This window comes from Pongo abelii, chromosome 1 (assembly GCF_028885655.2).
Source record: "Pongo abelii isolate AG06213 chromosome 1, NHGRI_mPonAbe1-v2.0_pri, whole genome shotgun sequence".
In the NCBI taxonomy this organism is placed as follows: domain Eukaryota; kingdom Metazoa; phylum Chordata; class Mammalia; order Primates; family Hominidae; genus Pongo; species Pongo abelii.
In genome coordinates, this window is record NC_071985.2 from 182,668,046 (window position 1) to 182,682,388 (window position 14,343).

The 14,343-nt window shown below is 39.6% G+C and overlaps 1 protein-coding gene across 2 annotated transcripts in view; it reads left to right on the top strand.

Moving 5' to 3' along the window:
- FAF1 (Fas associated factor 1) overlaps positions 1-14,343 on the top strand; it is a 534,212-nt gene that overhangs the window by 367,221 nt on the left and 152,648 nt on the right. For both annotated transcript variants that reach the window (XM_002810838.5, XM_063712405.1), the window contains one exon: positions 5,894-5,989. In XM_002810838.5, the coding sequence (XP_002810884.1) occupies positions 5,894-5,989 (96 nt within the window). The remainder of the gene's footprint in view (positions 1-5,893; positions 5,990-14,343) is intronic.

Below are 14,343 nucleotides of genomic sequence, written 5' to 3' on the forward strand. Positions count from 1 at the left end.
CTTGAGATATGGTTTTTAAAAAATGTCTCATATTAATTGTTCTTCTTAAAACACAAGAGAATTGTATTTTACAAACTGAGTGAATGAAAGATACAAACAGTAAAGCTGTAGTTTGAATCACGTTCACTTGTGTTACTGGGTGTGTTATATGCAGAGCAAGGAGTCTGCAGGTGACATAACCAAATCTCCTTAGTGATGTATGAAGATCATAGCCCATTAGGGCTAGAAGGGATCTGAGAGGCCATTTAGTTGGTCGTACCTATATTTTACAAAAGGAGAATTTAAGACTCTTGGTTACTGACCCAAGGTCCCATAACAGGTTTTATAGCTTCCAATACTCTTAAAATGTCTTAGTCTTTGTCATTTATAATTAGAAAAAAAGACAGACTGCAAGCATGTATTTGGGAGAGGGTTAAAATTTGGCTATAAAATAAAAAATACTTTGAAGAACTAATTCATATGTATATGAATATATGTATATATGAATATATGTATATGTGAATATATGTGTGTATATGAATATATATAGTGTATGTATGTGTGTGTGTGTATATATGTGTGTGTGTGTGTGTGTGTGTGTGTGAATATATATGTATTTTTTGAGACTGAGTCTCACCCAGGCTGGAGTGCAGCGGCTCAATCTCAGCTCACTGCAACCTCTGCCTACTGGGTTCAAACAGTTCTCCTGCCTCAGCCTCCCGAGTGCCTGGGAGTACAGGCGCCCGCCACCATGCCCAGCTAATTTTTGTATTTTTAGTAGAGACGGGGTTTCACCACGTTGGTCAGGCTGGTCTCTGACTCCTGACCTCAAGTGATCTGCCCGCCTTGGCCTCCCAAAGTGCTGGAATTACAGGTGTGAGCCACCACGCCGAGTCTACTAATATGATATTTTTAAAGAAAGAAGTATTAAGAATGGTCTTAAATGCTCTGAGGACCAAGCTTAACATGATAATACTGTGTTTTACTAACAACTTGTTAGACATAGCCAGTGATCAGTCATGATGGTTTACAGGAGTTTTCCTTTGCATATTGTCCTAGTATTTTATTTTCATATGAAGAATAACGTAAAGAATAATACAAAGAAGATACTGTTTGCTTTGTTTATTGTGTAAAGAAGAAACATCAAAAAGATTCTAAGATTTCATGAAAGAGCTTGTCTTCTCAGTTGTTTCAAATAATAGTTGTCATTATTCATGAAAATTAGTTGCACATGTACACATTGCATAGTTCAGCAGTTCACAGCTTTTTGGTCTCAGGATCCTTTTGCACTTGTAAAGAAATCATCAAAGACCCCAGAGAGCTTTTGTTTATGTGGATTATATTCATTGACATTTACCATTCTAAAAATTAATATTGAAGAAAATAATATTTAAGTGAATTACATGTTAATATAAATAGCATTTTTATACAAAGTAATTATATTTTCTAAAAATTTAGTAAGTAAAGTGGCACTGTTTTTATACTTTTACAAATCTCTTTAATGTCTGTCTTAATAGAAGACAACTGGATTTTCGTGTCTTCCTTCTTCTGCATTTAACCTGTTGTAATGAATTTTTTTGATTGAAAATATGAAGAAAATCTGACCTCCTACAGATCTATAGTTGGAAAAGGGAGGAGTATTTTAATAGTCTTTTCAAATAATTATAGATATTATTCTTTGATACTAAACTAGAACTTGAGAAGTGGTAGTTTCCTAAAAGTTAGTTTTATTTTTTTTTATTTTAATTTTTGTGTGTGTGTATATGTGGCAAGGAGCTTTCTCGGGTAAAGCTAAATGTTGCTTTCAATGTCTTGGGTAAAGCTAAATGTTACTTTTAATGTAGAATCTGAAGCCCTATCAGTATACATTTTGTATTAATACTTTGTCACAGTAAGATACATTGGTCTGCCTCACAGTTTGAATTAAACCTTTATCCATACATAATTTTATAACATCATGCAATCACTGTTCATTTGGAGAATATTGATCTTGTGAGTTATGCAGATTTTCTAAATGTTGACACATTTCATTACATGATATAAAAAGTCACATCTGTTATATTAGTATAACCACTGAACTCATCACAAAGGCTTTAAGCATTGAGAAACTGTCAAGCTCATGATGGCTGATAGTTTTTAAAACTCTTAATTTTTACGTGAAAACTCAAATTTTGTCATTGGCAATTAATACTGTCAGACCTGTTCCTTGAAGTAGTAGTCTCACTTCATTCATTTTGGAGAAAATGTTCAGCAATTAGGGATGCTCAATCACAGGTTGAGTATCCGTAATCTGAAAATCTGGAACTTTTTAAGCAGCAACATGATGTTGAAAGGAAATGCTCATTGGAGCATTTCAGATTTTGGATTTTTAGATTCGGAATGCTCAACTGTTAGGTATATATGATGCAAATATTCCAAAATCCAAAACCGTTCTAAGTCTGAAACACCTCTGGTCCCAAGCATTTTAAATAAGGGATACTTGTCTAAATGCCAAATCCAAATAACCAGTTTGTCTGCCCATCATTTGTTTAAGTAGTAATGGTGTTTCATGAAAAAAAGTGGCTGATTCAGCATATAACTCAAACACAAGTGCTTTTTCTTCAACTCATCCGTTATACTTTGGTATGCTGTAGAAGTCCTTTATACGTACTTCCCATTTGTGACATAGAATATTAAAAGACATGTATTAAGAGTCAAAATTTAATTAAAAGTAAGAATTTTTACTGATTTAACAGGGACGTTCTTAAATGAAACTGCCGTTTTTACAGTGAGTACATGGAACTGGAGATTTTTAACAGTTTGGTGTTACTACCTTAATTTGTGCTGAAGTAGCAGCAGATTTGCCCACCATTGCCTTTTTTAACATCAGTATGAAAACACTGTGGCCAGGCCTGTAATCCCAGTTGCTTCGGAGGCTGAAGCAGGAGAATCACTTGAACCTGGGAGGTGGAGGTTGCAGTGAGCGGAGATCGTACCACCGCACTCCAGCCTAGGTGACAGAGCAAGATTCCCTCTCAAGAAAATAAATAAATAAATAAAACACAGTGAAAAAGTCTAATGCCATTTAAGTATTATTATGAAATAATTTTGACCTTATGGAACTCCTGGAAGAATCTCAAGAACCCTGTGCCTGTAGTACATACTTTGAGAATCACATAGTACGTTCTTTTTTTTTGAGACGGAGTTTCACTCTTGTTGTCCAGGTTGGAGTGCAATGGCACAATCTGGGCTCACTGCAACCTCCACCTCCCAGATTCAAGCAATTCTCCTGCCTTAGCCTCCCAAATAGCTGGGATTACAGGCATGAACCACCATGCCTGGCTAATTTTTTGTATTTAGTAGAAATGGGATTCCACCATGTTGGTCAGGCTGGTCTCGAATTCTTGACCTCAGGTGATCCACCCGCCTCAGCCTCCCAAAGTGCTGAGATTACAGGCGTGAGCCACCGTGCCCAGCACGTGAGCCATTGCGCCCAGCACAGTATGTTCTTAACACTAAATACTGTTTGTAAGAAGAAAAGAAAAAACTTCAAATGGACTTTGAGTGTTCACTCACTGATGGAATATCTACTATGTAGCAAGTGTATTCTCATTTAAGCCATCCTTACAGAAAGCCCGTTAGGAAAGGTCATGTTAATTTTACAAAACAGAAAACTTAGACTCTTTTTTTATAAGACAGGTTCTTGCTCTATCACCCAGGCTAGAATGCAGTGGCATGATCTCAGTTCTCTGCAGCCTTGACCTCCTGGGCTCAAGCAATCCTCCCATCTCAGCTTCCCTAGTAGCTGGACTATGGGTGTGTTCTACCATGCCCAGCTAATTGGTTGTTCTTTTTTTGGAGACAGGGTCTCACTCTGTCACCCAAGCTGGAGTACAGTGGCATGATCACTGCTCACTGCAGCCTTAACCACCTGGGCTCAGGTGATCCTCCTGCCTCAGCAACCCAAGTAGCAGGGACTGCAGGCATGTACCCCCATACCCAGCTAATCTTTTGTTTATGTTTTTAGAGACAGGATCTCACTATGTTGCCCAAGCTGGTCTTGAACTCCTGAGCTCAGGCTATCCTCCTGACTCAGCCTTGCAAAGTGCTGGAATTACAGGCATGAGCCACCACGCCCAGCCAGGAAACTTAGTTTCGAGATGGAAAATATTGATTCGAGTGAATAGTAGAAGTGAATTTGAACTCAGGACACTCTGAGTTTAAAAGTCCATTCTACACTTAGCCGTCTCCTGTTACTAAATAGAAAAAGTTCCTTTAGGGATCAACAAGAATTTGTTAAGTGCCTGCCTTTTCCATGGATTACTTTTTAACAGAACAAATTTACTTAATTTTGTTCATTTTTCTTCATGTCCTGTCAAAAAATGATTTACCATCCTTATATTTCAATCATTGACAGCTGACAAGAACAATTAAATTCTTGCCAACTATAGCTACTTTTTCCTTAAGATGTGGCCTTAAAAATATAAATACTGTAAAATAATTATTATTTTTGTGAAAAAGGGTTTTCTTTGGATACTTTAAATGCATAAACTTTTTGTGTTGATGTAGTATAATTGTCAAATTATTTAATTGGGCACATACACTTAAAATAATGTTAATATTATATAATGTTAATTTACAAATACTGCTTTTGTAGCTACCCTCATATTTCATAATATTTATTCAAATTCTATAGGCATTTTTTATATATAAGCATCATCATCACCGCTAGGGTCACTTTTTTTTTTCTTTTTGGTTGACATTGTAAAGACTAAATAATTGAACTGAATAAGATAACTACTCTTGTGTTAATTAAGGAACAGGCTAACTTAGAAAGACCCCAGAATACAAGGTGACAGTGGGCTTCTCTCATGGAACAGTCTAGGTGAGGAAGGTGTTTCTGCTAAAGTCATGTTTTCTAGAGTCCATCCTTCTCGCTGGACATTTTATCTCAAGCCACAGGTATTCTTCACAGACTAGTAAAAAGTAATGTTTGTTGAGCCACTACTGTGTGCTAGGCATTTTCTCATTAACTTTACCCATAAACTCAACCTTATTATCCCTACACTGTGGAGAAAGTAATAATCAAATACTATCCCTATCTAGGTGTCATTAAGGACAGTTGTAATTTTTTCATTTGCTTATTTTTTGTTTTGTTTTGGTTTCATTTGTCCTATGTATGTATATTCATCATCTTCCCAAGACATTTTTCAAAGTACCTTTTAAAGACAGGTTTATAAGGACTTTTAATACTTGCAATTGTGAGATTATACAGAGCTCTAGGAATAATCGTGTCTTATCATTGTCTTCTTTATTAACCAGTTTTGACAAGTAAACTCTGGGAGAACCTGAAGCATCATTGACTCAGTTTATTTAAGGCTAATCTGTCCAAACAGTGTATTGAAAATGAAGTATTTGAGGAAGCACCCTGTAATAGGAGAACTTTTGTAACTACTCAATATAAGGCAGCTTCCTTTAGGGTAAAACCTAAACTTAGGTTTTTGTATATTTTTTATATATGTATCTTATGGAAATTTTAAATTTTGTATCTCACCTACAATTTTATATTTCTATCCCTACTGCCCTCGGAGTTAGGAAAATGAGGTATTATTCTGCTAATCAGAAAAGTAGCAGACACACATTGAGGCAGTGGGGGATTGGGGGCAAGTATGTATGATTTGCCTTATTTTGGGCTCATTACAGTTTCCTAGAACCTCAGTCTATCATCTAATGAAAATTAGCCTTGGCTACCATAACATCCCATGTGTGGAAAAATTTCAAATTTTCAAAGCCTTCCTGGTTATGTAATACCCAGGATACTAGAGTTAGCTTTCTAATCTAGCTTCAGCAATAATAGAAAATACCTGAAAAGTCAAATCCTTTTGTGAAACATGGCCATACTTTGTTTACAAATGATGGATTCTCCTTTTTGCAGATGTGTCTTGCTGAATCAGGGCTCTCTTATCCCTGCCATCGACTTACAGTGGGAAGAAGATCTTCACCTGCACAGACCCGGGAACAGTCAGAAGAAGTAAGCCTGTTTGCCAGCTTTTCATTGAGGGCCCATCCGCACCTACCTGCCCACTTCCGTTTCTTTTTTATCTGCCAGAGCAATGAACAGATAAAGTTAATGTAGCATTAATTAAATCTCGGTAAATTCTTGAAGGCAGAAACTGTCCATGCAAGGTTACTACTAATGTGCTCCTTCTGACTCTGTTAGTTTCATGTTTCAACAGACAGAATTCAGATGGATTGGTTGAAATGATTTTTACTTAGAACCATCGGGCTAACAAAGAACTTTCTAGGCTGGGCGCAGTCGCTCATGCCTGTAATCCCAGCACTTTGGATGGCCGAGACAGGCAGGGCACATGAGGCCAGGGGTTCGAGACCAGTCTGGCCAACACAGTAAAACCCCGTCTCTACTAAAAATACAAAAATTAGCCAGGTGTGGTGGCAGACACCTGTAATCCCAGCTACTTGGGAGGCTGAGGCATGAGAATTGCTTGAACCCAGGAGGCAGAGGTTGCAGTGAGCCGAGATCACGCCACTGCACTCCAGCCTAAGCAACAGCATGAGAATGCATCTCAAAAAAGAAAAAAGAAACTTTTTTTGCTATTGACTGTGTAGTTGAGTAGATTCATTAGGATTGACCCTGGAAGTCCTTTAACTCATTGGGTTGGAGCACTCGCCATGAGGCAGACACTGTGCTTAATATCTTTAGATAACAAAGATGAATAACACTGTACCTATACCAAAGTGCTCAGAGTCAAGGGTGATAGATAAAATAACAGTGGCCGGGTGCAGTGACTCACACCTGTAATTCCAGCACTTTGAGAGGCCAAGGTGAGTGGATCACCTGAGGTCAGGAGTTCGAGACCAGCCTGACCAACATGGAGAAACTCCGTCTCTACTAAAAATACAAAATTAGCCGGGTGTGGTGGCGCATGCCTTTAATCCCAGCTATGCAGGAGGCTGAGGCAGGAGAATCACTTGAACCCAAGAGGTGGAGGTTGTAGTGAGCTGAGATTGTGCCATTGCATTCCAGCCTGGGCAACAAGAGTGAAATTCCACCTCAAAAAAAAAATAAAAAGATAATAATAATAGTGATGGCATAATATAAAAAATGCAGTGATAGTGTTGCACACAAGGGTCCTAAAGAAACAAAGAGAGGGGTAGATAAGATTGAACACGTTTGTGTGTGTGTTGTGCCTATTTGGGTCTATGTGAGCCTAAAGAATATATATATATATATATATATATATATAATTTTTTTTTGTTTTTTGAGATGGGGTTTCACTCTTGTTGCCCAGGTTGGAGTGCAATGGAGCGATCTCGGCTCACTGCAACCTCCACCTCCCAGGTTCAAGCGATTCTCCTGCCTCAGCCTCCCAAGTAGCTGGGACTACAGGTGCCCGCCACCACGCTTGGCTAATTTTTGTATTTTTAATAGAGACAGGGTTTCACTGTATCAGCCAGGCTGGTCTCGAACTCCTGACCTCGTGATCCACCCACCTCGGCCTCCCAAAGTGCTGGGATTACAGGTGTGAGCCACCGCACCCGGCCCAAGCCTAAAGAATATTATAAGGGAATATCTAAATTCTGTTCCATGGCTACAAACAGCACTTTCATGCTCAACTCTGACCATGGTTATAAGGAAATGGGAAAGAGAGCATGGATGTTTTAACTTATTTAAGAAATATTTATTGAGCTCTTACTATGTGCTAGGAAAAGTCATCACCAAGACTTTAAAAGTGTATACAATGGAAGTCATAACTAAATAGCACAGATGAACTTTATTTAAAGTATAATTTTTTTTTTTTTTTGGAGACAGGGTCTCACTCTGTCACCCAGGCTGGAGTGCAGTGGTGCGATCTCGGCTCACTACAACCTCTGCCTCCTGGGTTCAAGTGATTCTCGTGCCTCAGCCTCCCGAGTAGCTGGGATTACAGGCACGTGCCACCACACCCAGCTCATTTTTTTGTATTTTTAATACAGATGGGGTTTCACTATGTTGGCCAGGCTGGTCTTGAACTCCTGACCTCAAATGATCCACCCTCCTCAGCCCTCCAAAGTGCTGGGATTACAGGTGTGAGCCACCACACCTGGCCTTAAACTAGAATTTTTTAAGACAGAGCATGATTCAAGTATTTAAAAGCTTAGGTTGGTACGATAAAAATTTCTTTCCATTTACATTCTATACAAAATGTGGTTGCTCATTTTTATTTAAACTGCCTATATATTCTGGACACCCATTATGAAACCTACCACAGGACTTCTCCAGCCATCCTTTGAATATGTATTTATATCACTTAAACATGTGAAAGAGAAATGGAGTTATGTAATTGAAGTTGTAGTCTATAATCATCCTGTGAAAATTATAATTTGCCACTCTGGTTCTTAACATTTTTTAGAAAACCACAGAGAAGGAAGCATTTTCCCCTGCTAATAATACGACTGTGCTCTATTATACTGTACTGTACTTGTTCTCCAAAAATGTTTATTCCTTTTCAAGAGACCAAACCATTTTTTTTTTTTAAAGCACTTTATCTCACTAGCCCTTGTGAAATAAAGATAATATTGAGTTTCACTGCTTGGCAGAAATTGCCGGACATAATTTAATGAGATATTTCTTTAAAGTGCTTGAGTCTGTTTTTAATAGCTAGGTCATACTTTCACTCTTTAATGGATAAATCCACTAACATTAAAAGGTGGCCAACTAGCCCCAACCAAAATTTTTAATTATTCTGTGTCCTGTCTGAGAGGTGACAGGTAACTGTTTCACTTCATTTACTTTCTTCTCTCACCCTCACCATTACATGTGTTATTTGGGTGGTCCCATCAGCAGAGAGAAGTCAGTTCCATATAGTGAAGAGCAGTGTTTGTGAGGCTAGCACACTATTTAGGTTATTTTGAGAAAATGGTAGTGTGGGATTGGGAGGCTTTGCCAAACTAAAACAGTCACAACCTCGGTAATATCTTATTATTACTGAATAATAATATCTTATTATTAGGAGTTCTGCCCTCCTATGATAACCAGTTTCATTTTCGAGCAGGTTTTTCTGTTGTCTTCCTTACATTAAGTTGAAATATGTGTAATTGTACCTTCTACCCGGTGATTCTACTGCTGTCTTCCGGTTCTACTCCTACGTGACTTTGTGTGTTTTAAGACCATCATCTTTCTTTTTTTTTGAAACAGAGTCTTGCTCTGTTGCCCAGGCTGAGGTGCAGTGGCACGATCTTTGCAGCCTTCTCCCCACGGGTTCAAGCAATTCTCGTGCCTCAGCCTCCCAAGTAGCTGGGACTACAGGCATGTGCCACCATGCCCGGCTAATTTTTGCACCTTGAGTAGAGACGGGATTTTGCCATGTTGGCCAAACTGGTTTTAAGCTCCTTACCTCAAGTGATCTGCCCTCCTTGGCCTCCCAAAGTGCTGGGGTTACAGGTGTGAGTCACCGTGCCCAGCCAACAATAATCATTTTGCTATTGACTTTCTTAAACTTTGAGTTAGGAAGGAAATATTTGAGACCAGCAGTTAAATTCAAGTTTTAGATTTTATGGATTGTAGTTATATGTCCTTTAGCTGGGAGAATTTTGATTCTTACATCATTCTGGCCCTACAGACACAGTTTCTTTATGATGATCATTTAATATTTTTTCTTATCATCCTCCCCTTGTTCCTGAGCCCCCGTTTAATGATTTTCCCATATTTCTGGATACCTAGCTAGGTAACAATTTATCCCCAGTTGCTTGGGTGAAACAGTGTGGGGGCCTTGTTGACCCTGGCTCCTTGGGAATTGTTCAGTTCTCAGTTGACAGTGAAGAAGGAGAAGCAATCTAAAAACTTAACAACAAAAAAAAAGTTTTAATGTGATGTTAAAAGCATTAGTTTATAACTATGGTTAAAGAAACATTTATTGAATGCTCACTATGTACTAGTCAGATGAATATAAATTGGTAATTTTATATGATTAATGAGAAAATTGAGGCAAGCATGAGATGCTAGGGGAGCATAGATAATGGGGGTGGGTTGTAACTTTCAAGAATGTTTGCAGGCAAGAACTTTGTTTGCCTTTCTCCCCTCTGTAGCCCTAACACCTAGCATAGTGCCTGGCATGTAACAGACACAGAATAGTTCTTTTTAAATGAATATTTTTTAAATAAATGAAATAAAAGAAAAAAAAGACTAGAGGAGGTGACATCCAAATTGGATTATAAAGAATGAGTCACAGACAAAGAATCAAAGGAATCATATTCCATTCATTCTATTCAGAGAAAAAAGCATGATTTGATGTAGCAAGTGAGAAGAGATAAGTGTAGGTTGCTGTTAGTGCAGAAGAAAGTCGGGGGAAAAGGAAGATAAGAGATGAGGTGAAAGTGAGTAAGTCTTGTATGACACATTGAGAATTTGGAACTGTAGAAAGCAGTAAAAGCCTTTTTTTTTTTTTTTTTTTTCTGAGATGGCATCTCGCTCTGTTACCCAGGCTGGAGTGCAGTGGTGTGATCTCGGCTCACTGCAACCTCCACCTCTCGGGTGCAAGCTGTTCTCGTGCCTCAGCCTCCTGAGTAACTGGGATTATAGGCACCCACCACCATGCCCGGTGAAATGTTTGTATTTTTAGTAGAGACGAGGTTTCGCCATGTTGGCCAGGCTGGTAACTCCTGACCTCAAGTGATCCACCTGCCACGGCCTTCCAATGTGCTGGGATTGCAGGCATGAGCCACTGCACCTGGCCAGCAGTAAAAGACTTTTAAGTGGGGAGTGATATCTCCCCACAAATACACAGTTTAGTGAAGAGCACTCTGCTGTGCACAGGCTAGATTGAAGGGAAACAAGATAGAAGACAGAGAAATCAGGTATGAGTCTGTTGTACTAGTGCAAGCAAGAGATAATGGAATCCTCAATGTAATACGGCACATTTACAGAATGAAGGAAAAAAACACGTCATCATCTGCATTTGACAACATTCAACACCCTTTCATGGTAAAACTAGAAATAGAAGAAAACTACTTCAACATAATGAAAGACATATATGAAAAACTCACAGCAAACATCATACTCAAGGGTGAAAGACTGAAAACTTTTTCTCTAAAATCAGGAACAGGATAAGAATGACCCCTTTCTTTTTCTTTTTTTCTTTTTTTTTTTTGGAGACAGAGTGTCGCTCTGTTGCCCAGGCTGGAGTACAGTGGCGCAATCTTGGCTCCTGGGTTCAAGTGATTCTCCTGCCTCAGCCTCCCGAGTAGCTGGGACTACAGGAGTACACCACCACACCCGGCTAATTTTTGTAATTTTAGTAGAGACAGGGTTTCACCATATTGGTCAGGCTGGTCTCGAACTCCTGACCTCAGGTGATCTATCCGCCTCAGCCTCCCAAAGTGCTAGGATTACAGGCGTGAGCCACCGCGCCCGGCCAAGAATGACCCCTTTCACCATTTCCATTTGACATAGTACTGGAAGTTCTGGCCAGGGCAATTAGGCAAGAAAAAGAAAAAGAAATAAAAGGAAGAATTAAAATAATCTCTGTTCACTGATGATGATTTTATATGTAGACAACTCCAAAGATTACATTTTTAAAAAACTATTGGAACTAAAAAATGAATTCAGCAAAATACCAAGATACAAAGTCAACACACAAAAATCACTTGCATTTCTATAAACCAACAGTCAACAAGCTGAACAGAAAATTAGAAAAACAATTGCAATGACAAAGCATCAAACAGAATAATACTTAGGAATTAACTAATAAAAGAAGCAGAAGACTTGTACTATGAAAGCTACCAAACATTGCTGAAAAATTAAAGAAGATATAGATAAATGAAAACACATTTCATGTACATGGGTTGGAAGGCTTAATATTGTAGTGCCCAAAGCAGTCTACAGAAATCCCTATCAAAATTCCAATGGTGGGTTTTTGCAGAAATAGAAAAACTTATGCAAAAGTTCATATGGAATTTCAAGGGACCTTGAATAGCCAAAAACAATCCTGAAAAAGAACAAAGCTGGAGGACTCACTCTTCCTGATTTCAATGTTTAGTAAAAAGATACAGTAATCTAAACAGTGCAGTGCTAGTATAAAGACTAACATATAGACCAATGGAATATACTAGAGAGCCCCAGCATACCAGCATATTATGATAAAATGGTTTTTGACAAGGGCACTAATCCCATTCAATGGAGAAAGGGAAGTTTTTTCAACGGTACTGGGAAAACTGGATATCCACATGCGAAAGAATGAAGTTGGACCATTACCTAATATCATATGCAAAAATAAACTCAAAATATAGGAAAGACCTAACTGTAAGATCTAAAACAATACAACTGTTAAAAGAAAACATAGGGCAAAGGTTTTATGACATTGGATTTGGCAATGATGTCTTGGTATGACACTAATGGCACAGGAAACAAAAGAAAAAATAGAGAAATTGGACTTTGTGAAAATTAAAAAGTTTTGTGCATCAAAAAACACTAGCAATGGCGTTAAGAAGGCAACCCACAGAATGGGAGAAAATATTTGCAAATCATACATCTGATATGGGATCAATGTCTATAAAATATAGAGAACTCCTACAACTAAGTAGTATAACAACCCAGTTAAAAAATGGGCAAAGACCCAGAGCTGCAAGACTGCTACTGCTGTAGTTGTTCTGGCCTGGGAACACAGCCCAGCAGCCTTGACAGTCTCTGGGTGTGTGACCTACCACTCCTCTCCCTCCCCCTGACCTGGAGTCACCTGAGCTGCTCCTGCTTGGGTCTAGAATCCCTCCTCAGCAGACTTCGTATTTTTCAGGTGCCTAAGCACCTGAAATCCCTCCTCCCCAGAGCCACCCCAGCTGCTGCCTCCATGGGTTCTTTGGCCCAGGGAGACAACACAGCTACTGCATGTGTGCCTGAAAACAGCTCTGTGACCACTCATCACAGGCTTCAAACCCACCACTACATGTACCTGAGGCTTACCCCAGCAGCTAGGCTACTGCATGCCGCCAACCCTGGCTGCCACAGTTTTATGTGTATAAGTAGGTGATCTTGCCCCTTGGCTCCTGCCCCTACCACTGTGCTTGCAATCACAGATGGCCCTGCAGCTGACCACATATACACAGATAGTCTAATTCCTGTCACCTAACCCTAGCTGGTCCCTGCAATTGAGCATAAGCAAGCTTCCAGCCCTGACCATCCCACATGTGCTCTTACAGTCTTGCTCATCTCCTGTTTCTGTCTCCAGCACTTACCCCAGTGCATGAGGCTACATCTGGATCTGCTGCCAGAGGCATGTCTGCAGCCAGCCTCTACACCAGAGGATGTGCATTTCACTGGCTCTGGCCTTCATTGTTGCTAGCCATGGCCCTTTGTTGCTGGACACAGAGGCACAGCAGAGGACTCCAGTAGCCCTTGCAGCCTCTGCAGACCTCCCACAACTTTTGCCACCAAGGATCACACAGGTGCCAATGTCACAGACTCTTAACTAAGCTGACAAGACTCAGTGTCCCCCCTAGACCTCAAGTCACCACACACACACACCACTTGGTATCTTGTGCCCTTAGACCCAGTGCCACAGCATGCCCCAGAGTGCCTCTCTCCTTCCCTACTCTCTCTCCACACCCACAGGTGAAGGTCTCTCTTACTGATGGTGGCAGCCCATAAAGTCTGGAAGAGGTAACTTTTTCATCAAATGCACAGACACTTTTGCAAGAATACAAGGATCATAAGGAATTTGGGAAAGATGATACCACCAAAGGAACACAATAAACTCTAGTAACTGACCCTAAAGAATTAGAGATACACGAATTGCCTGACAAATAGTTTAAAATAAGTTCACCTTCAGCCTGGGCAAATAATGAGACCCTGTCTATACAAAATTATATAAAAATTAGCTGGATGTAGTGGCACGTACTGCAACTTCCATCTCCCATGTTCAAGCGATTCTCCTGCCTCAGCCTTCCGAGTAGCTGGGATTACAGGCGTCTGCCACTGCACCAGGCTAATTTTTGTGTTTTTAGTAGAGATGGGGTTTCATCATGTTGGCCAGGCTGGTCTTGAACTCCTGACCTTAAGTGATCTGCCTGTCTCGGCCTCTGAAAGTGCTGGGATTACGGCATGAGCCACCATGCCTGGCTGACATACCTAGTTTTTAACATAGTGCCTTGACATAATAGGTAGTTGGTGAATGTTGCTGAAAGGAACATCTATTTCAATTATAAGCTTGCTTTAATGCCAGTTATGAGTTCTAAATGTTTACCTTAAATGGTTTAGTTATCATCTCCTCCAGGAAGTTTTTCCTGATTCCTACCCCCTATGATTTAGGTCCTCTCTTCTGAATTTACATGTCATAGCACTAATCACTCTATGTACAATATATGGTGCTCCTTAAGAGAAGATATACTGTATCT